Source organism: Archocentrus centrarchus, chromosome 3, assembly GCF_007364275.1.
Source record: "Archocentrus centrarchus isolate MPI-CPG fArcCen1 chromosome 3, fArcCen1, whole genome shotgun sequence".
Taxonomy (NCBI): Eukaryota; Metazoa; Chordata; class Actinopteri; order Cichliformes; family Cichlidae; genus Archocentrus; species Archocentrus centrarchus.
Genome location: NC_044348.1, coordinates 22,544,634 through 22,567,755, shown reverse-complemented (window position 1 = coordinate 22,567,755; position 23,122 = coordinate 22,544,634). Strand labels below are relative to the sequence as shown.

Below are 23,122 nucleotides of genomic sequence, written 5' to 3'. Positions count from 1 at the left end.
GACATACAATACCAGTCAAAAGTTTGGACAGTGTTCAAACATTTGACTGGTACTGTATATTATATTGAAAAAGTAATTGCTCATCTGCCTTCACAGGCATATGAAGTTGAGTGACATCCCTTTCTTAATCCATAGGGTTTAATATGACGTCGGCCCACCCTTTGCAGCTCTATCAGCTTCAACTCTTCAGGGAAGGCTTTCCACGAGGTTTAGGAATTTTCATGTTTATGGGAATTTGTGACCATTCTTCTAGAAGCCCATTTGTGAGGTCAGACACTGATGCTGGACAAGAAGGCCTGGCTCACAGTCTCTGCTGCAATTCATCCCAAAGGTGTTCTATCAGATTGAGGTCAGGACTCTGTGCAGGCCAGTCAAGTTCTTCCACTCCAAACTCACTCATCTATGTCTTTATGGACCTTGCTTTGTGCACTAGTGCAAAGTCATGTTGGAACAGGGAGGGGCCATCCCCAAACTGTTCCCACAAAGTTGGGAGCATGAAATTGCTGTCGTTCCCAATCACTTCCACTTTGTTATAATATCACTAACAGCTGACTGTGGAATATTTAGTAGTGAGGACATTTCACAACTGGGATTGTTGCACAGGTGGCATCCTATCACAGTACCACGCTGGAATCCACTGAGCTCCTGAGAGCGACCCACTCTTTCACGAATGCTTGTAGAAACAGTCTGCATGCCTAGGTGCTTGGTTTTATGCACCTGTAGCCATGGAAGTGATTGGAAGACCTGAATTCAATGATTTAGATGGGTGAGTGAATACTTTTGGCAATTTTGGTTTTCAAAAGAATGGTCTACAAAGATATTTTGAAGCATTACAAAGGTGAATAATTTTGTTGTTGTTTGTTTTTCTTCTTTCCTCTTTTGAAGGGTAGCTTTAATTAGAAGAATGTAGGTTGGGCATAAAACTTATAAACATTGCTACTGCCTGAGCCTGTTCAGTCACTACTTGGTACATTGCATACTTTGTACCATTTACACTGTGTATGTAATATGTGATGACCAAAGAAAGTATACTTAATTCTGTGTGAAACTGGGATTTCAGAATTGAATGACTGTGTTTACTGTGACATATGTGTTCATCTGTTTTCCTTAATATCATGTTGATGTTTTGACAAATGTGTCGATTTTTAAAATTCTTTTTTTTTTTACTTGCAGCTGCTGAAGAATTATTTCTGCTTGAAGGTAAACCCATTGTTAAAATAATTTCCACAACAAAAAGTTGATTAAAAACGAAAATTGTTAGTCTGGGAATTACTGGGAGCCCAGCATGGAATATTTAAAGCTCATGCAATTGCTTCAGAGCTGGCTCATTGTAAAAGGAGCCATTTTGCACTGAAAAACTGTAGATTTGTAACATTTTAGAAACAATTTCCCTCATGTTAAAAAAGCAAAACAAAAAAAACCCCAGTAGTGGTGAAAAAAGCAGATTTCATGGGTTATAGGGCAGATGAAGCAAAATACTCCAGAAATTATGCCCCTAATCTGTTTTCTAAAAAAAAACAACAAAAAAATCTTGATCTAATGTTAAATTATATTAGAAAATGCTTTATGCAACATTTGTATATTCGGGTCAAAATAAGTTAAATTCAGTGGAAACCGACCATTAGATAGTTTGTAAAGATATTAACTATTTCATAATGACCCTTAATTATAGCAACAGTTAGTCAGTTGATGAATTACTCATTCAAGTTTTTTCTTCCAGCTAAATAGAATTTTTCTGTGTGCTAAGATGTTCTGATCAGCAGTAAACACAAAGCAACCATACAGCTGAGGCTGGACAAGTCATTAGTTTTGCAAGTATTTAGTCATAAATCAAATGCTGACCTGAGGGGGGCACCACCTGCTCTTTAATATTTGAAAAAAGATAGTTTGGTCTGGACCAAAGTGCTACAGGCAGTTGTAGACTGGTTACTTTAGGCGCAGCCCAGCAAGTACAGAGCCCCGCAAGACACATTGGAGAAAAACAAGTACTTTTGCAAGATCTTGCATAAGTTTTTTATTTAATGCCACGCACTTCCGGGTAATTTTAATGCCTTATCTCATTGCATGTGCACAATGTCCTCTTGTGGAACCTCTCTTGACCGCAGGAAAAGTTCTAAATCCTCCTTCGTGTCTGTTCTGTGGACCCTTCTGATTCCTGAATGGCCAGAACTGTTTCGTAGGATCTCACAAAACTTTTGCAGGATCTCACAAAAGTAACTCAGGATCCCGCAAAAGCACTTTTTTCTCGCGCTCTCACTCTCTAAAGTCCCTTGCGACTCCCTACTTTAGAAATTTCTTCTCTAAAAAGCTTATTTTCTTGTTGGGTTTGCTCAGGACAAAACCATGTTCAGCTCCCCATTTCTGCCCATTCCTTTTTCCTCCCTCAGTGTAAAGTTCACATCACTTCAACAGCAAAGAATTATAGCACAGGTTCTTTTTTTAAGATTATCTTACTTTGGTAAACTGATGTTCCTCATCCTGGTCTCACCTGCTGGTTTCAGATATTTTCTTTATGTAACAGTCATGGATGGATTCATCATTCATTCATCCAGCTATTTAAGCATTCTTCTACAGGTATTCTTTTTCTGCTTTCCTTTATCTTCTTCTATATTTTATTTCATAAGAACTGAAAGGTCTTCAAAGTCCTCCAGGTTTTTACCATGGATTTACTTTGAACCTTCTTTGCACCAGTTCTCCAGGCCATGCAGATGTTTGCCTGAATGGTTTCTTCTTTCTCTAGTAATTTCTTGAGACTTTTCTTCTTGTGCATCTAATTCTGCTTTTAGGCTTTTATTTATTTATTTTCACCTCTTCAGCCTCTTCTCGAGCAAGACCAGGGAGTTGGATTCTCATCATGACGTCTTCTGCTTTGCACTACCATATGCTCCAAAGATGACAGTTATTAACATGTACTTTCTAAGAGCCAGAAATGATTCATTCTTGAAGACTGGTGGACTTTTAGAGAACTCTGTCTTTGTGCTAGATGTGACAAAAACAGCAAAGTGTCTTATTGTTATAAAACATTTAAATACCAACTGTGCCCTCAGGTGAAATCAGCACGCCTGGTGCTGAGTTCTACATCTAAACTTGCCAGCTGAACTCAAATTTATATGGCACTATTGGTGGTATAGTTTTCATTACTTAATACTTAGATTTAATCTTGAAATTTAAATTGGTTTTTGTTTTGCCCACTTACAGTATTTACATTAGTGAATTACAGTTGGTAAATTAGTCAGGAGCTACAATATTGTCATTATAGAAGGCTAGAAAAAATACAGGACATTTCATTCATTATTTTTTTCAGTTTGACAAGGCATTTAAGTTGATTTTTTTTTCTTTTTTTAACTACATTGGAATTTATTTTGAAAATAATTTTCTATGAATAAAATATAAACCTGTGTCATAGTCTCCTGGATACAGTATGACACAGAATAATATTAACTGTGTATTTGTTATGTGTAAACCAGTCTGTATTGTTGTTTTATTTGGATTTTTTTCAAATTACAATTTTTCAGAGATTATTATTTTTTTAATTTAGCAGAAAGAGCCTTATTTGTCTTTTGTTGTTTCTTAGAACTAAATTCATGGAGCTAAATATGAGACTATATGTTAATGTTTACCTTTCTGAGGAACACAGTGTGTAGTTCCAAACCAGCTTCTTCCCGATCCAGTCTTTCCCAAACAGCCATGCTAGTTCTGTCTCTGTTTATGGCAGAGGACCTTTGGACAAAGATGTATGTATGTAAACCATGTTTAGTAGATTCCTATGCCCCCATGAGGTCTTAAAGTTTGTCTAATAATTATTTATTTTTGAATAATTATTTGATCAACACCAAAATTAAGACTTGTGTAATGCTCACTATGCTGTTAGAGAAGTATCTGAATCTGCTTGTGTGTGCGTGTGTGTGTGTGTGTGCACATGTAAAATTTCCATATGGAAAACCTAATATTGTGCTCTGCTTAAAATGAAACACGCAGCCCATCCACCAATTTATTTCACTTTTCCTAATCAGCAGCCAGGCCAGGGATGTCTCCATACATATTCATGCTCCTCTGAAGATTCACAGACATGATGCATTTACAGCCTACATTTAGCATATTAGCCTTAATGTTATTAGACCAGCAAACACAATTTAGTGAAATATAAGTCATACACAAATAATTTTGAAAATGAGGCAATATTAATTGTGCGACTGTCATCCAGTTTTAATCCCGTCTGTGTGATAGCACTTCAATCTCTCGAACTGAATGCGCCTGGCTGAATAAATTAATGCAATCAATGTATCACTAGATTCTTTGTCATGTGGACACACTCTGTGCAAATCTATGCAAATGTCTTATGAGAGAGGATAAGAGAAACTCTTCTTGGCTAACAAAGCTCTTGATGATCACAGTCTATCTGACACTGTGGTGTAATGTCATTTTCACCCTCTCAAAGGAAAAGAAAATGAAAAAGAGGAGGAAAATAAGAGGGATGGAAAAAGTCAAGGTTCCAAACCATATATGTGACTGTTTGCTTGTATAGTGATGCACAAAATACTTCTGGATGACGCAATCCATTTCGGTTTAATGCCTTTAAGCATAATTTTATGTATTTATTTGTTTGCTAGGCTATTTGAGAAAGCCAGGTAATCCACAAATCTGCCATCATGGTCAACCTCTTTTTTTTTAAAAAATCTGACCAAGTCTCTCACCCCCCCCCCCCCCCCCCCCCCCCCCCCCTCATCCCCCACAATTTCTTTCCCCCTTCCTCCCTCCATTCACTTTTCATTGTTCTACCTCCTTCCTTTTCCTCTTCTTTCCCTACCCACCCCTTTCCTCCCTACCTCTATCCTATAGCCCCTAGCCACCACCCCTCTCCTCCTTTCCCCTCCCGTTGCTCCTCTCTGCCTGGTATTGATTAGAAGGCGAACCTCTAATCTCCTTAAGGTCATTAGGAACACTTAATTAAAACCTAGTTAGAATGCCTTTGTTCAACCAAAGCAAATTGCAGCTGTTCAAACGCGATTAGTATGATAACGTAAAAACTTGTCGGCAGGGAAAAATATAAGAGAGGGTTCTTTTTTGGTGGAAATGTTTACACAATTTAAATGCAGAGCTCTTGAGTACACAAGTATAAACTACTGTATACTTGAGCTTGTGTCGCGGCTTCTGCTGTGTCTGTGTTGAGGGGATTGTTTATAGCTTGCTGGTGGATGAACTAGAGGATTTTTGCATATAAGTGGCTTAGATTAGCCCATAGGACAAAACTGTAAAAATGCGCTTTGCAACATTTATTTTATAGGCCTTGTAGTGGTCTTCTTTTATTGTCATATGTGCACATTGTCAGTATTTGCATTTGAACCAGAAACAAAAATACAATTATTGAGTCGGAATAATTTATCCACATTTTACATATCCAACTTGATTATTTAAATTTGAATTGTGATATAGTATAAAATAACATTAGTCCGCTCAGCTTTTCACACGTGCACATGTATTTTTTGAATGTAAATTACTAACGTGTGTTATAGCGCTTTTACAGTAAAATACACACTGCACTCTTTGGTTACTTTTTCATACATGGCTTCATGACAGACCTACTGCAATAAGTAATTTCTGTTAATATTTATCAAGAGTTACTCAGTGTTAGTGTGCATCCCTGCTGACTCACATCAAACTGCTGAACAACGCCTTAACAGCCTAATTTTTGCCAATTACTGCATCTAATTTTCAGTGTTCTTCATAATTTTCTTCCTTTATTAAAACTGTTGATTCAGCTCAGTGACTTAAACGACAGGGACTACCAGTAAGTAATAATATACTAAAGTTAGAACTGAACGGTCCATATTCATACACAGGTTTACTAGCAATCTTCTATTGATCATACTTTAGTTTTCATTATAATCTGATGGAATACATATATTTGATTGAACTATCTTCTGTTATTTTATTTCTTGATTTTGTTGACTTGTCTTTTTTTTTTTTTAGAGTGTTTCTGCGTTTCTTTCGCTCTACTTCATTGTTCAGATTTTGACTCTTGGTAGTCTTCATGTAAAAATCTTAATGAACCTGTTTAAAGCACCCCACGCTGTGTGAACTGTAGCTGACACTCTTTGCACTCAGGCCTTTATAGAAGTTATGAATGAGCTATGATTCCAAGTCAATCTTTAACGGCTCGTGTTTGATTGGTTTGATTGCTTGGTTTATCTGTGACAGACCACATTACATACTTAAATAGTGATTTAGTACTTTGGTTAAATAAAAATGAATAAATAAATAATATATGAACTATATGAGGTCTTAAAATGATATCCCACATTTCTTTCAGTGGCCGGAGCAATCAGCGTTGCCTAGCGACCTTGATAGCGTTCCTCTTTTCCTCTGAGAGCCACTTGTCTGCAACCCAGACGCATCACGCGTAGGTGTGGGGGGGGGGGCATTACTACCAGGCAGGGGGTAATTATTTAAATCGCAAATTAATGCCTTGCAGTCAAAGACAATCTTTGGTGTTCTGTAATAAATGCAAAACGGATATGTCGCACTTTTTGCTCTCACGCCGCCTCCGGGTCTCTCGAGTTTCCGTTACTTGGTCCTCAACAGTGTAACGTTTCACCGCCGTTACTTGTTGCCCAGTATCCTGCCGCCTCAGGCGCTGCTGGCCAGATGGCAGCTCGCTGTAATCTCCTTAGCAGCCCGCGCCGCATGTTCTGAATGAGAGGGTAAGACAGAGAGAGAGAGAGATAAAAAAAAAGAGTAGCTCTGTCAAGTTCAGTTGTACTGTCATTCAGTTTTTCTGCTGAGCTCTGGGCTGTAACGAGCAAAAATAATTCAAGTCATGTTTGGAAAGGACTATTTTTTCTACCGGAGCGGCGTCTGTTACCGCTGACAGACAGGTGTGTGGAGGAACAGGTAGCTTGTTTTGTTCGACTCATGTCAGAGCAACAAGTTGAATGTTTGTTGACGGTGCACTTGTGATGGGGCGAGAGCTTTGTGCGGGGAGTCCACGGCGACAGGTAAATCTCACAGACGCAGATATTTTAGGCTGTTATCTGCATAGGTTTACAAATTTGCACAGCACATAGTCTTGTTACCGATTTTAGATAAAGTGCAAGCTTTTCTATTTCCTTACGGATAGCATAGGCTGAAGCCTGGACCAAGGAATATAACACTAGCGATGACTGCACTGCTGGCCTCTTTTTGTGCGTCTAAATGCGAAATTGAAGCTGCTAAGTATTGTAATGAAGAGAGCTTTGCCCTAAGCTTCAATTTCCAACAAACTTGTGTGAAAACCCGTTTGGTTGGATAAAACCTGGGAGCCAGATGTCAGAGGAAAAGGGGCATGTTTAATTCAATGGGAAATGAAGAAAAGGAAAAAGCAATGTAGCAGTATCAGCTGAGCTGTGCCTCCATCAAGCTGTACATGATAGTGTAGGCTTTGGCTAGGGAATAGCCTGCATGGCATTTCACTCTCCCCAGATTTGTCTCATGTTGGATTTTGGTCTGACCAGTTCTCTCTTTTCCCTCTCCTTCTCTCTTTTCCCTCTCTAGATTGTAAAATCCTACCTATCTTGTGAGGGCTTTGGTTGCGGTTTGTGTATGTGTGTGTGCACCTGTGAGGGACAGTGTAACAGAGCAAAGCTTAGTAGCTTCAGCCTAGGAGCACTGGCCTGTAAAAAATGTTCTTGTAACCCTGGAACCATGACAGTCATCACTTATTCAAACGCCTCTGGAACTCGTCCAAAAGAAATCCAAGTTCTGAAACATCTCTGTGCCCCCAGGAATGTTCCAGAGTCTGGACCTGAGATTCTAGAACCCGGGACTACACTGGATACTTCAGAGAAACTGATTCTGAAATGTTATGGGGTCAAAGGCCCGAGATCGACTGAAGAGAAGGGAGACTGGAACACAGAGGGAGGAGCGAAGGGAGACAATCTGCAAAGGAAAAGGCAAACATGGGGCAGAGGAGACAACAGACAGAGAATGAAAGGAGGAAGAGAGGCACTCTGTAACTTCTGTAATGAGGGCAAAGGGGAAAATGGAAATGATACGCAAGGAAGTTGCAAGAAAAAGTTAAACGGGAAGAACAAGACAGATGTCTCTGGGATGTTGTCAGTTACAGAAAGAGAGGGTAGAATCACACAAAGAGAGAGGAAAAATAATCTCCGGCCTATCTTTCTGTGGCTGTTGTCCCTGAAGAACATCAATGAACAAAAGATGAAAAGTCAAAGCATCATGGGGATGAGGTGGCATCGTATCCTCCTCTGGTTACCGCTCCTCTTCCTCAGCCTCTGTCCAAAAACTGCTTCATCGCAGGTAAGAGTGGCTTGAGAGTCAGTTCTAGTTTCTAATCCAGAGGCTGTGGAGAAGTCCAGTATATTCAGCAGTTAACTAGTGGCATTAGCAATGGCTCTGTCCTAATCAAGTGTCCTAGTAAGTTGGGGTAGTGTGGCAGTTAGGCAGCAGTCAAAATAAATCTGAAACCAAAAAACCCCACCATTATTAATTACACTATATAGACCTATGCTTTTCCTACAGAGTATCATAAAAAAGTATCATAAAAAATCTTCATAAATACTGTATCTTCTGCAAAGAATGCCTATTAAAAGCTTTTCTAAAATGAACTGATGCTAATAAAATGCCCAGATGTTTTTGCTCTTTTACTTGTAGAGGTCCTTATGGCAAAAGTTTTCTGTATAAAGGTTTTTGTGCTATACTATATCTTATGTTATTTAATATTTCTATGAAAGACATTCACATACGGTATATGACCTTGCAAGTTAATATTGTATCCAAATGTTTGTCACTGCAGTCACCAGAGCTACAAAAACATGGCAAGACACCCAGATTAAAGGAATTATCAGACCTTCTAAATCTTTCACAGGGTCATTTCCCACGAATGGAGAACATTGCTGCCTTTAAACCCGTGTCAACCTCGCCACCTCGTTCCACCTGTGGCTTTCCAGAGCGGAGCAGCTACTGTCAGTCACCTTCTTCTCAGGTTGAACTGCTGACGTGCTATCAAGCCTTCTGTGTCCAAGAGTGTCCTTATAGATCCTCCACACCTCCATATGCACCGCTGCTGCTGGCTGCACACAGGTAGCTGCATTAAATTCAGAATAATGTCGGGTATTTTAGAAGTAAAATTTTCTTGAGATCTTTAAGTCCAAGCAAAATAAATAAATGTAAAAAAGAAAATTTACCGATTTATGAAAATATATTTATATAATTGGTGTCTTATTAATAAATGCAAAATACTTATAGATAAATGTAAAAGACTTATAAGGTTTCTTTGAGAGAACATATTAACATACCTGTACTTCATTCCACCAGGGGTACCTGTGTAACTGAAGACACTAATGACACTCGTCCTGGTACTCAAACAGAAGCTGGAACGTCTAACAGTTCAGATGGGATTTCCAGTGGACTCGGTAGTGTGCTGTTTCAGCCAGGCCAGGATAGGTGCCTGGTCACTCCCCCTTCACAGAAACTTGGAGCAATGGGTTCCCTTACGCTGGCACTGTGGATGAAACCAAGCTCTACTGGAGAGATGTGAGTTAGAATTTTGTAATTTGTAAGAATACAGAATAATCTTTGTTGCATAATTGGCGCGATGAATCCTGCTTTGAATATAATCAGCTGCTGAGTGCTGCTCTTGTTAAAATGAATTAATTACTAGTGTTATACAGTACACTGTGCATTACAAAATGTTTAGATGATTGACAGTAATAGAGGATTCGTGGGTACACTTCATGCTCACATAAGTAGATGTGCTGTACATTCTAATTCCTATGAAGGAAGAGCCAGATAGAGATGAGAGCTGTGTGTGAATGTGCATGGCACCTATTTAGTCTTTTCTGTGTGTATGGCAGTTCATGATAGTAACTTTGTAAAGTGGCAAAATCCAATTTTTGGTTGAAGGTCACTGATCTCCAACTACTTAGATTTTTGCAGGACTTAATCTGTGATTCTTTATAAACCACACAATTAGAAATGTTTTTTGAAAATTTGGTGGAATGTCACTTAGCCACACAGATAAAGGCAACAATATAATAATCTAAAATAAATAATTGCAAGTTGCAGTGGAGGAGGTAATGTGTCACTCTTTCGCACCACTGAAGTGACAAAAACCTTTATTGAATTATTAAATAATGCAAACACGAAGGCCATATTTCCACCATGTTTTCCACTGCTTCATGTTTGGCTGGTGTTCTTTCAAGTACATCATCCCTTCAAACCGACTACTTTTTCTGTGAAGTGCTGCAGTGCTGGTAATCGATGGAAACAAAGCATTTCTTTAGCAAAAATTTATTACATTTGGATTGAAATATTTTCTATTTGATTGAAAGGCATGTTTACAGTTGGCAAAGAAAAGGCAATTAAATCAGGTGGAAAAAAAGTAATTGAAAAGGCTGGTTAATAAAAAGTGAAACTAATCATGGAATAGAGGCAGAACAGGAGAACATGGTGCACCTATTTTCCTGAAAAACCCAGTTAAAAAAGCAAACAAACAAAAAAACTAAATGGTGAAACTTGTTTCAGGAAAAGCACCATCACCATAGCAGTAAGTAAGAAAAGTACAAGCAGGTCTGTGCCCCATGTACCCTTTGTGTAATTGCAACAGGTGAAAAAGATTCACAACCAGTGATAATTACCGTAATAGCTGTCATTTATTCAGTTAAAATAAATAAATACATTTAAAGCAGGTAAATGAGAAACCTGCTTTATGAAAGAAAAGAACAACAACAACAAGAGATAATAGTGCAGAGTAGATACAATGGATATAAACATTTAATGTGTTACATACTATATTTAAATATAATCAAGTATTATTAGTAATGGTCACTATTACTGTTGTAGAGTTTCAGAGTATCCCTACACTATCTTATTGCCTGTTCTGATGCAACATTTAAATATGATTTTCAAATATTTACAAGAAAGTAAAAGGCCTGTGATATTGATCCAGTAATAAGCATCAGGTCAGGTCTGGTCAGGTCAGTATCACCATCAGGAAACAATTGTCTGTCATGTCATAGACATGTTGTGTGTGTGAGAGAGAGTGGATGAGAGTGTGCTGGTATGTTCCAGTCAAGGCTAGCATGGTGCAGAGTTACATGTTCTCAGATCAGCTTGCAATCGCACACACATTCACACACACATAGACAAGGCTCATGCCCACACTAAAAGAGATCCGGTGGCTTTACTTGGCAACTCTATCTCTTCCTACATACAGCAACACTTAAGGCAGGTGGTTTGAACAATATGGAATGTTGAGAAATTGAAAGTAATCCAAAAAAAAACTTAACATTTTGGTCTGAATTTAGAAATTTAGCTGATAAAGCAGAACTCAGCTGATTTAGCACTTAACTGTTTTCACACTGTCAGACTAGTAATGGACAGAAAAAAAAGTTTTAAAAAGTATCAAAGTAAACTTGCTTACTTGTCAGAATTCAGCACCTGCATTAAGACCTGTAATGTAGCTGAACTGATTTAGCTCATCAAGACATATGAAATGACCCAGTAAAATTTCATTACATTGTTCTTTGTCTTTTAATATGATTGTTATGAAGTTTTGGAGCTTTCAAGAGATATTCACTACACTCACATATTAAACAATGTACCAAAAAGATAAGTGTGACTGATATCTTTACAGTTGTGAGAGGTTTGAAGGAAACTAGTGTAACGCCAGACAGGTTACATCCGTTTTCTGGGAACTCACTGGATATTCAGTTAAATGTCAGCGTCTGTTAAGTTGAACTCAGATTGAGAATCATACTTTCCTTTAAATTTCACGCTGTGATTTTTGTTTGCAAAGTTGTCTGTCTCGAGATTCAAATGACAGACAAGTCTTGTCTTGGTCTGTGGAACATGACACCTGTATGGCTGAATGCATTTGAATGGAAGTAATATCTCCCCCCGCTCACTCGCTGTCTCTCTCTCTCTCCATTGCTCTCTTTCTGCTGCTGTCGTTGGCTGTCATTCTTTTGTTGTAGAGATGATCATGGCTGCCATCAAAGAAGCCAGATGAAAGGAGGTCTCTGTCCTCACCTCTGTCCATCTTTCCTCACCCCACTCTCTTTTTCCCTCCCCTTCTCTGTGATTTCACATCCCTCCCCGCTGAACAATGAACAGAGCCAGCCACCTGTTCTTCCAAACGATAGTTTTTATAACATTTTATAGAAACTGATTATGTTAGTAGTAGTTGTGTATGTTGAGTATTCTCATATACAGTTAAGTCCATAAACATTTGGATAGCGACACTTTAAAAGAACAAAAAACATTTTCTCTGTACACCATAAAAGTGGATTAAATGAAACAATCAAGATGTAATTAACATGCAGACTTTCAGCTTTAACGGTGTATTGCATTAACTATTTAGAAATTACAACCATTTTTAGACATCCTGTTCCAGAGACTCAAAAGGAATTGAACAAATTAACAGTTTTAAATATAAGGATTGCTTTTAATACTTGGATGAAAATCCTAGAAGTCTAGAATCCATGGATATCCCCAAATGCTGCATTTCCCACCTTAAGACCATCTTAAGGTGGGAAACGGCAGTTGTCTTCAGGTGCTACTTGTTTGTGGATCTCTCTGCCTTCAGTTTTGCCTCTAAAAACATGCTCTCTTGGGTTGCAATCACATGATTGACTTGTCCATTCTAGAGTGTTTATATGTCTTGATAAACTCTTGGTTTGCTTTTGCAGTATGCTTTGCATTATCCATTTGAACTGTGAAGTGCTGTCTGGTCAGTTTTTGTAGCGTTTGGCTGAATCTGAGCAGGAAGTATAGCCCTGTACACCTCAGAATCCATCCTGCTACTTCTTTCAGCATCACATCAATAAAAAGTAGTCACCCGATTCCACTGGCAGCCATATGTTCCACATGTGGATGCTGATAGGTCCACTCCTAAAGTTTTGTTATCTCTCTGATAGGTTTGTTTGGTTTTTCAGCTTAATGTCACTTACACTGACATTTCTTTGGACCTCATAATGAGAGTTTGTGTGAATAGCTACCAAATGCAAGTTCATCACAACTCCAGAACTTTTAAATTTTATCTGCTTAATTTGTCATGGAATAACGAGGGATATGAACCAATTATTTTACTTCTGAAAATGGGGGGTGTGTGTATTCAAATGGCTGTAAGTTCATGTAGTATTTTTGATAAACTTCTTGAATTAAAGCAGACATACGTAGTTCTTACAATAATAATCCCAATCACAGAAAGTGACATTATTGTCAGTAGTTTATATATTTTGCCATTTGCAAGTGACTAAGGCTCATATACACCCCATTAAGATCTACTGAGACCTGGTAATTATGTGTTCAAGAACTTGTACTTCCAGAGGATTTGTACCACTAAAAGATTCTACTGCCAGGAGGCTGAGGGGTAGTACTAGTAGCTGACAGTATTTTCTTTTTTATATTTATTTCCTTTATCCTGTCTTTCTGTCTATATCTCTCTACAGAGTTGCACATTTATACCCACATGCTTGTGCAGACATACATTCAAATACTCATTTTCTCTTGCATGCATCTAACTATGATTTATAGGGTATCCTGCTCTGGGTTCATAAAAGTCATGATTTCCCATAAAATGTCAGTGATGGTGGTTAATATGACACGTGGTGGGTGTGTCTGTCTGTGCCCAGCGTAGCAGCGGAAACCTTACAGTCATGTAAAATATTGATAATCCATGTGAAAATGTCAGAATGAGAGACTGTGTGTAGTGGTGCTCAACTTCATGGGTGTTAGTCCATTCTTCCCTTTGTTTCCTGAGGTAAAGCATTAAAACTCTTACTGCTAAATATTCATGTGGTCCCTTTTGGACTGTCAACTGATGCTGAAATAATTGAATCCTTATTGTTTATGTGTATGTTTTTGTTTCACTCAGGATGCTGCTAGAGAAGAGTTCAGGGCAGCGGTTGGTTTTTTCTCTCACTGTGTCCGGGAAGGCTGTTATTCTGCGGTATAGTCAGTCCAGCAATCAGACTTCCATGAACAGCTTCAGAACAGAAGCCAGAGTAAGACTGGAGAGGTGGACACATTTTGTTTTGCAGGTAAGTAATATCCAGAGTTTGGGGATCCCCACGGTGGGTCTATTGTCCTGTTAACCATGCTAAGGTCAGATACTGTCAGAGGCACAGGCACGTGATTTTGACCATGTATTTGCATGCAACCATGTGTGTTTGTGTGCATAAAGTTGAATCATTCTATCACTGGCTTTGTTTTTATCTGCAGTGCTGTGAAAGCAGAATGGCCTCTTTTTTATCATAGTCATATTGTCTCTGTCATCCTCTGTGTCTGTCTTACTCTTTCATTCTCTGTCCATCTTTTTCTCATCGACTCTGTGAGCTAGTGGTAATTATACTGGAAAACATCTGTTTTGGAACAGCTGCTGGGGCCAGGGGCATGCACATTACTTCAGACACACAAACACACATGCTTTCCTTACACTTTCAACACAACATTTCAAAAGCATGTATGGCTTGAATGAAAACAAAAACAAACAAAAAACAAAACAGAACGAGCTGCTAGGTTTTAATTATTTAACTTATTTAGGACTTTGGTTATTTTCTGTGGTTGACGATATACAGCAATGAAACTTTCTTACTGAAACAACTGTTATATTTTTTGTCAATTTTAATACATTTAGATGAGTGTGTAAAATTTAGTATGTTTAATGTATAGGTTTATAATTGTTCATTTGTCCCTGTTTTTCCAGCTAATCTTTCCATTTATCCATGTTATTCAGGTGAACTTGGTTGTGTGAAGGAACACTAATTAAAAACAGAATGAAAGTAGTCAAAAGAAAAGAAGGATTTGCCATTCTCATAAGCACAAAAGGTGTCAGTTTATCTATACAGTTCATTTTTTATGTCTAAATATTTTATATGTATTGTATATTTTCTGTCTTTGATATTTTCTTTCCTTTTTATTCTTTTTTTCCACAACATTAATTGACCTAAGTGTTACATTAAGTAGAAATTTTAGAAGACATTCAGGAAGAAATACAAGGTGGTCATGGACAAAATGAGGCTTTCATTAACACTGATCACAGTAAAATGGCAGGTAGTGAAGTGGAGAGAGTTTTGAGGCCCTAAATGAATCCCTGTGTGTGTTGATGCGAGTGTTTCTGGTCTGTTGAAGAGTATCATTTTACAGATTGGTCCACTGGACAATCTCTCTCTTTCAGCATCTCTGAATAACACTAAGGCTAGTGTAAGGGAGAAAATATGTTGGTCACCATGGTAAGTCTTATCATTATAAATGCTTTTAACCCAAGTTGTCTAGATTTTTCTGTGAAAATTTTTTACCTTGCACAAATTTTAATAGGCTTTAGTACAGCTTAGCCTGCTGCCAACATGACCTGGACCCAGATAAACGGTAGAAAACAGATGGATGGCACTATATTGTTAACAAAGCTACTTTTGGCTGCTCCCTTATTCACAACGGGTCATCACAGCAGGTAGCTCCACATATTTGATTTGGCAGATTTTTATGCTTGTCCTGACACATCCTCCAAAGGATTTTTGTCTCCTCCCAGGATTAAACCAGGGATCTTTCACTTGTTAGGCAAATGTGTAAACCACTACACTATGGTACCTCTAGACACTATGTTGTTAACAATGGAGAGAAATCTGCTGTGGTCACCTTTCTGTAGAAACTCTGAAATGCTGAAAAGGGTTTTATTGTGAAAAAAACATGCCAGATATAATGACATTGTATCTAAAACAGACAAAAGTAGCTTAAAATATAAAAGTGGAGAGGATCACGCACAGCTTAAGGTATTAGAGAATAAAACAGGCTATTACTCAAAAGTCAGGAAATGTGTCCAGTCTCTAGTTTTAAATAAAAATTATAAAAGATTTAACACTAGATCCACCAGTTGGGTCATTTTGAATCCTTTGTCATTTCACGCTGTGTGGCAGGAGCAGGAAGACCCCAAAATGCAGGACTCACAGGCTGAACTTAACTAAAAAGGTGTTTATTGAGGACAAACAAAAGACCAGGGCTATACTGGGATGGACGGGTGCCAGAACTAAATGCGTGAAAACAAACATAGGGATACACACACAGCAGCGGGAGTCATAGACAACAACACGACAAAGAACAGAAGAAAACTGAGGGCTTAAATACACATTAGGTAATCAGGGCAAGAGGAAACAGCAGGGCACAGCAGGTGAAGCAAATGAAACTAATAACAGGGGAAGCAAAACTAAACACAAAGCATGGGGAACACAAAACTGTCAAAATAAAACAGGAAGTGACTAAACAAGGTACACGCAGACTTGACAGGGGGAACTGGCACACAGACACTGGACAGAGACGCAGACCTGACACAGAGAAAAACAAGGGACTAGAAATAAACTGAGGAATACAAAAGAGAACTAATGAACATAATCAGAGAAATAACTGAAACAGAACCAAGGGAACACAAAACACTGGGCGTCTGGCCCAGGACCATGACATCCTTTTGGCATTTTAAAATGATGTAACGCTGTTAAAAGATAACCCCATCATCTCATATTTCATGGATTTTCCTAAAATGGTTTTATGTATATGATATAGTAAATTTTAGGGTGTGTTGGATAAAAAGGAGGAAAAAAAGACAATTTATATCTAGAACTCCCAAAGAAGTTATTTTGACCCTCATAAAAATCAATGTAAAATCCTGTGCTCAACAGTTGCTGTGTGTCATGCACATATCTTGTTATGAAGGCTGTTATGTCACAAGCCAGAGCAAGTTCAATTAAATTCAATTAAATTTTATTTATATAGCGCCAAATCACAACAAACTGTCGCCTCAAGGCGCTTTGTATTGTGGGTAAAGACCCTACAATAATACAGAAAAAACCCAACAGTCAAAACGACCCCCTATGAGCAAGCACTTGGCGACAGTAGAAAGGAAAAACTCCCTTTTAACAGGAAGAAACCTCCAGCAGAACCAGGCTCAGGGAGGGGCAGTCATCTGCCACGACCGGTTGGGCTGAGGGGAGAGAAAGACATGCTGTGGAAGAGAGCCAGAGATTAATATCAATTAATGATTAAATGCAGAGTGGAGTATAAACAAAGTAAATAAGGTGAATGAGAAACAGTGCATTATGTGAACCCCCCAGCAGACTAGGCCTATAGCAGCATAACTAAGGGATGGTTCAGGGTCACCTGATCCAGCCCTAACTATAAGCTTTATCATAAAGGAAAGTTTTAAGCCTAATCTTAAAAATAGAGAGGGTGTCTGTCTCCCGAATCCAAGCTGGAAGCTGGTTCCACAGAAGAGGTGCCTGAAAGCTGAAGGCTCTGCCTCCCATTCTACTCTTAAGTATCCTAGGAACCACAAGTAAGCCATCATTCTGAGAGCGAAGTGCTCTGTTGGGGTGATATGGTACTATGAGGTCTTTGAGATAAGATGGTGCCTGATTATTCAAGACCTTGTATGTGAGGAGAAGAATTTTAAATTCTATTCTAGATTTAACAGGGAGCCAATGAAGAGAAGCCAATATGGGAGAAATCTGCTCTCTCTTTCTAGTCCCTGTCAGTACTCTAGCTGCAGCATTTTGGATCAGCTGAAGGCTTTTCAGGGAGCTTTTAGGACAGCCTGATAATAATGAATTACAATAATCCAGCCTAGAAGTAATAAATGCATGAATTAGCTTTTCAGCATCACTCTGAGAAAGGATGTTTCTAATTTTAGAAATATTGCGCAAATGCAAAAAAGCGGTCCTGCATATTTGTTTAATATGTGCATTGAAGGACATATCCTGGTCAAAAATGACTCCAAGATTTCTCACAGTGTTACTGGAGGCCAAAGTAATGCCATCCAGAGTAAGTATCTGGTTAGACACCATGTTTCTAAGATTTGTGGGGCCGAGAACAAGAATTTCAGTTTTATCTGAATTTAGAAGCAGGAAATTAGAGGTCATCCAGGCCTTAATATCTTTAAGACATTCCTGCAGTTTAACTAATTGATGTGTGTCATCTGGCTTCATTGATAGGTAAAGCTGAGTATCATCTGCATAACAATGAAAATTGATGCAGTGCTTTCTAATAATACTGCCTAAGGGAAGCATGTATAATGTAAATAAAATTGGTCCTAGCACAGAACCCTGTGGAACTCCATAATTATCCTTAGTGTGTGAAGAAGACTCCCCATTTACATGAACAAATTGGAGTCTATGAGATAAATATGATTCAAACCACTGCAGTGCAGTACCTTTAATACCTATAGCAAGCTCTAATCTCTGTAATAAAATGTTATGGTCAACAGTATCAAAAGCTGCACTGAGGTCCAACAGGACAAGAACAGAGATGAGTCCACTGTCAGAGGCTCTAAGAAGATCATTTGTAACCTTCACTAATGCTGTTTCTGTACTGTGATGAATTCTGAAACCTGACTGAAACTCTTCAAATAAACCGTTCCTCTGCAGATGATCAGTTAGCTGTTTTACAACTACTCTTTCAAGAATCTTTGAGAGAAAAGGAAGGTTGGAGATTGGCCTATAATTAGCTAAGACAGCTGGGTCAAGTGATGGCTTTTTAAGTAGAGGTTTAATTACAGCCACCTTGAAGGTCTGTGGTACATAGCCAACTAATAAAGACTGATTGATCATTTTTAAGATTGAAGCATCAATCAATTTTTAAGATTGAAGCATCAATAATTGGAAAGACTTCTTTGAACAGTCCCAGTCAGGAATGGGATCTAACAAACATGTTGCTGGTTTGGAGGAAGTAACTATTGAAGTTAACTCAGAAAGATCAACTGGAGCAAAAGAGTCTAAACAAATACCAGCAGTGCTGAAAGCAGCCGAACATGAAGAATAATCTTTAAGATGGTTATGAATAATTTTTTCTCTAATGTCTAAAATTTTATTTGTAAAGAAATCCATGAAGTCACTACTAGTTAAAGTGAAAGGAATACTCGGCTCTACAGAGCTCTGACTCTTTGTCAGCCTGGCTACAGTGCTGAAAAGAAACCTGGGGTTGTTCTTATTTTCTTCAATTAATGATGAATAGTAAGATGTCCTAGCTTTACGGAGGGCTTTTTTATAGAGCAAAAAACTCTTTTTCCAGGCTAAATGAGCATCTTCTAATTTAGTGAGACGCCATTCCCTCTCCAGCTTTCGGGTTATCTGCTTTAAGCTGTGCGTTTGTGAATTATACCACGGAGTCAGGCACTTCTGATTTGAAGCTTTCCTTTTCAGAGGAGCCACAGTATCCAAAGTTATAAGCAGTGAGGATGTAAAACTATTGACGAGATAATCGACCTCACTGGGAGCAGAGTTTAGGTAGCTGCTCTGCACTGTGTTGGCACATGGCACTGAAGAGCATAACAATGAAGGAATTAGATCCTTAAACTTAGTTACAGCACTTTCAGAAAGACTTCTACTGTAATAAAACTTATTCCCCACTGCTGTGTAATCCATTAAAGTAAATGTAAATGTTACTAAGAAATGATCAGACAGGAGGGGGCTTTCAGGGAATACTGTTAAGTCTTCAGTTTCTATGCCATATGTTAGGACAAGATCCAGAGTATGATTAAAGTGGTGGGTGGGCTCCTTTACATTTTGAGAGAAGCCAATTGAATCTAACAATAGATTAAATGCAGTGTTGAGGCTGTCATTCTCAGCATCTACATGGATGTTAAAATCACCCACTATAATTATTTTATCTGCACTGAGCACTAAATCAGTTAAAAAGTCTGAGAAATCAGACAGAAACTCTGAGTAAGGACCAGGTGGACGATAGATAATAACAAATAAAACAGGTTTTTGATTTTCCCAATTAGGATGGACAAGACTAAGAGTCAGGCTTTCAAAAGAATGAAAACTTTGTCTGGGTCTTTGATTAATTAATAAGCTGGAATTGAAGATTGCAGCTAATCCTCCTCCTCGACCTGTGCTTCGAGCATTCTGACAGTTACTGTGACTCGGGGATGTTGATTCATTTAAACTAACATATTCATCCTGCTGTAACCAGGTTTCTGTAAGGCAGAATAAATCAATACGTTGATCAATTATTAAATCATTTACTAATAGGGACTTGGAAGAGAGAGACCTAAAGTTTAACAATCCACATTTAATTGTTTTATTTTTTGGTGCAGTTGATGAAGCTGTATTATTTATTGTTTTTGAATTTTTATGCTTAAATAGCTTTTTGCTGATTTTAGCTTTGTTTTTTGGTGGTCTGGGAGCAGGCACCGACTCTATGGGGATGGGGTTTTGGGGGGATGGCAGGAGGAGAGAAGCTGCAGAGAGGCGTGTAAGGGGCTCGACACACGGGGAGCGACGTCGCTCGCTCTCCATTCATTTCCTATGGAGCTTGTGCGATGAGGCGACAATCGCTTGCCCTCCTCCAGCTAAGCGACCGGCGACGTTCGTGCATGTGAAATTTCGAGCTCGTACACGTAGACGTGCACACGCGACATTAGCGTGTTTACAAACTCAACACCCAACTGCCTTTATTGCAATTTCAGGTGACTTCAATCATGTCACCATGGAAAAGACACTCTCAAACTTCACCCAGTACGTGAACTGTCCCACCAGAGAGGAGAGAACACTGCACCTGCTGTATGCTAATGTTAAGGATGCATACAGCTGCTCCCCCCTCCCCCCTCTAGGGAGGTCGGACCACAACTTGGTGAAGCTCAGCTCCCGCTATGTGCCACTAGTGAAAAGTCAGCCTGTGACCACACGGTCAATTAAGGGATGGTCTGACGACACTTATGAAGCACTGCAGGACTGCTTTGAGGTGACAGACTGGCCGGCACTCTGTGAGCCTCATGGACAGGACATCGACAGGCTCACAGAATGCATCACAGACTACATTAACTTCTGTGTGGACACCATTGTTCCTACCAGGACTGTAAAATGCTACCCAAACAACAAGCCGTGGGTAACAAAGGACATTAAAGCACTTCTCAACAATAAGAAGAAGGCCTTCAGGGCTGGCAACAGGGAGGAGGTGAGAACGATCCAGAGGGAACTCAAAACAACAATTAGGGAGGCTAAAAACAATTATAGGAGGAAGCTGGAGCTGAAACTCCAGCAGAACAACATGAGGGAGGTATGGAGTGGAATAAGAACCATCACTGGCTTTAGGACCAGCAACAACAGGGGAATGGAGGGCAGTGTGGACAGGGCCAATGAGCTAAATCTGTTCTTTAACAGGTTTGACACTGCAGGCTCTGTCATCCCTCGTCCAGACAGCTCTGCTGCCGGTCTCCAGAAGTCCACTCCACCCCCACCCACCCCCACACTTCACAATAGCCTGCTTCCTTCCTGTGATGGCCCTCTTGACGTCTCCACCCCTCCCCCACCCGCCACCTCTACAGTTAGTCTCACTGCTGACCAGGTGAGAAGACAACTTAAGAGACTCCACAAAAACAAGGCTGCAGGCCCTGACGGGGTCTCCCCCAGGGTGCTTAAAGCCTGTGCCACCCAGCTTTGTGGAGTACTGCACCATGTCTTCAATATGAGCCTGGATCTTCAGAGGGTCCCTGTGATGTGGAAGACATCTTGCATCGTTCCGGTCCCGAAGATGACGCGACCCAGTGACGTCAAGGATTACAGGCCAGTGGCACTGACTTCCCACATAATGAAGACCATGGAGAGGCTCGTCCTGGATCAGCTCCGGCCCATGGTCCAGTCATTTCTGGACCCCCTCCAGTTCGCCTACCAGCCCCGCCTGGGAGTTGAGGATGCCATTATCTTCCTGCTAAACCGAGTCTACGCTCACCTGGATAAGCCGGCCAGCACTGTGAGGGTCATGTTCTTTGACTTCTCAAGTGCATTCAACACCATTCAGCCTGCTCTTCTGGGTGATAAGTTGACAGCGATGCAGGTAGATGTCCCCCCTATGTCCTGGATTGTTGACTACCTGACTGGCAGACCACAGTATGTACGGCTGCAGCACTGTGTGTCTGACAGAGTAGTTAGCAACACTGGAGCCCCACAAGGGACTGTCCTCTCTCCCTTCCTCTTCACCCTCTACACCACAGACTTCAGCTACTGCTCAGAGACCTGCCATCTTCAAAAGTTTTCTGATGACTCTGCAATAGTTGGATGTATCAGCAGGGGTGATGAGGATGAGTACAGGAGGACAGTGAAGGACTTTGTCACATGGTGCAAGCGGAACCATCTAGAGCTCAACGTGACAAAGACAAAGGAACTGGTGGTGGACTTGAGGAAAGACAAGGCACCGGTGGCCCCTATGTCCATCGGAGGGGTCAGTGTGGACACCGTTGAGGACTACAAATATCTGGGAGTACACATTGACAACAAACTGGACTGGGCTAAGAACACTGATGCCCTATACAGGAAGGGCCAAAGTCGCCTCTATTTTCTGAGACGCCTGAGGTCCTTCAACATCTGCCGGACTATGCTCAGGATCTTCTACGAGTCTGTGGTGGCGAGTGCCATCCTCTATGCTGTTGCATGCTGGGGCAGCAGACTGAGGGCGGAAGACGCCAACAGACTCAATAAACTGATCCACAAAGCCAGTGATGTGGTGGGAGTGGAGCTGGATTCGCTTATGGCAGTGTCGGAGAGGAGGATGCTGTCTAAGCTGCAGGCCATTATGAACAATGGCTCCCACCCACTCTACAACACAGTGATGGGACACAGGAGCACATTCAGTGCAAGACTCATCCCACCAAAATGCACCACAGAGCGCCACAGGAGGTCATTTCTACCTGTGGCCATCAGACTCTATAACTCCTCCCTTAATAGGTGACATTGTGGTTCATCAGTGTCATTCACTTATCAGTATTCAATTGTACATAAAATTGTTTAAATTTCCATATACATTGTACATACACTATATACATTGTACATTGTACATACACTTATACATTGTACAAAAAAGGACTGTGCATATATATATAATGACACCTATTTAAAAATTTTTGCACTCACAATTCTCATATGTGTATAGATTTAGATGTGTATATAGTCAAAATATCTCTTTAGTCTTTATACTTTTATGCCTTTAGTGTATGTTATTGTGTTTTAGGTTTACTCGTTTAAATGAAACGGTTGCAGCTGTAACAGTAGTAATTTCCCTTTGGGATCAATAAAGTATTCTGACTGACTCTGACTGACTGACTGACCAGGCGACGCGACACAACAATTTTGGAAAATGTTCT

General features: G+C 39.7%; 1 protein-coding gene across 1 annotated transcript in view; it reads left to right on the top strand.

Annotated features, from left to right (window-relative positions):
- Nucleotides 1–7,381: 7,381 nt before the first annotated feature.
- ush2a (Usher syndrome 2A (autosomal recessive, mild)) overlaps nt 7,382–23,122 on the top strand; it is a 233,943-nt gene continuing 218,202 nt past the window's right edge. Inside the window, 4 exon segments of the mRNA XM_030720976.1 lie at nt 7,382–8,295; nt 8,864–9,078; nt 9,313–9,531; nt 13,874–14,039. Of these exon segments, the coding sequence (XP_030576836.1) occupies nt 7,579–8,295; nt 8,864–9,078; nt 9,313–9,531; nt 13,874–14,039 (1,317 nt within the window). The 5' untranslated portion in view covers nt 7,382–7,578.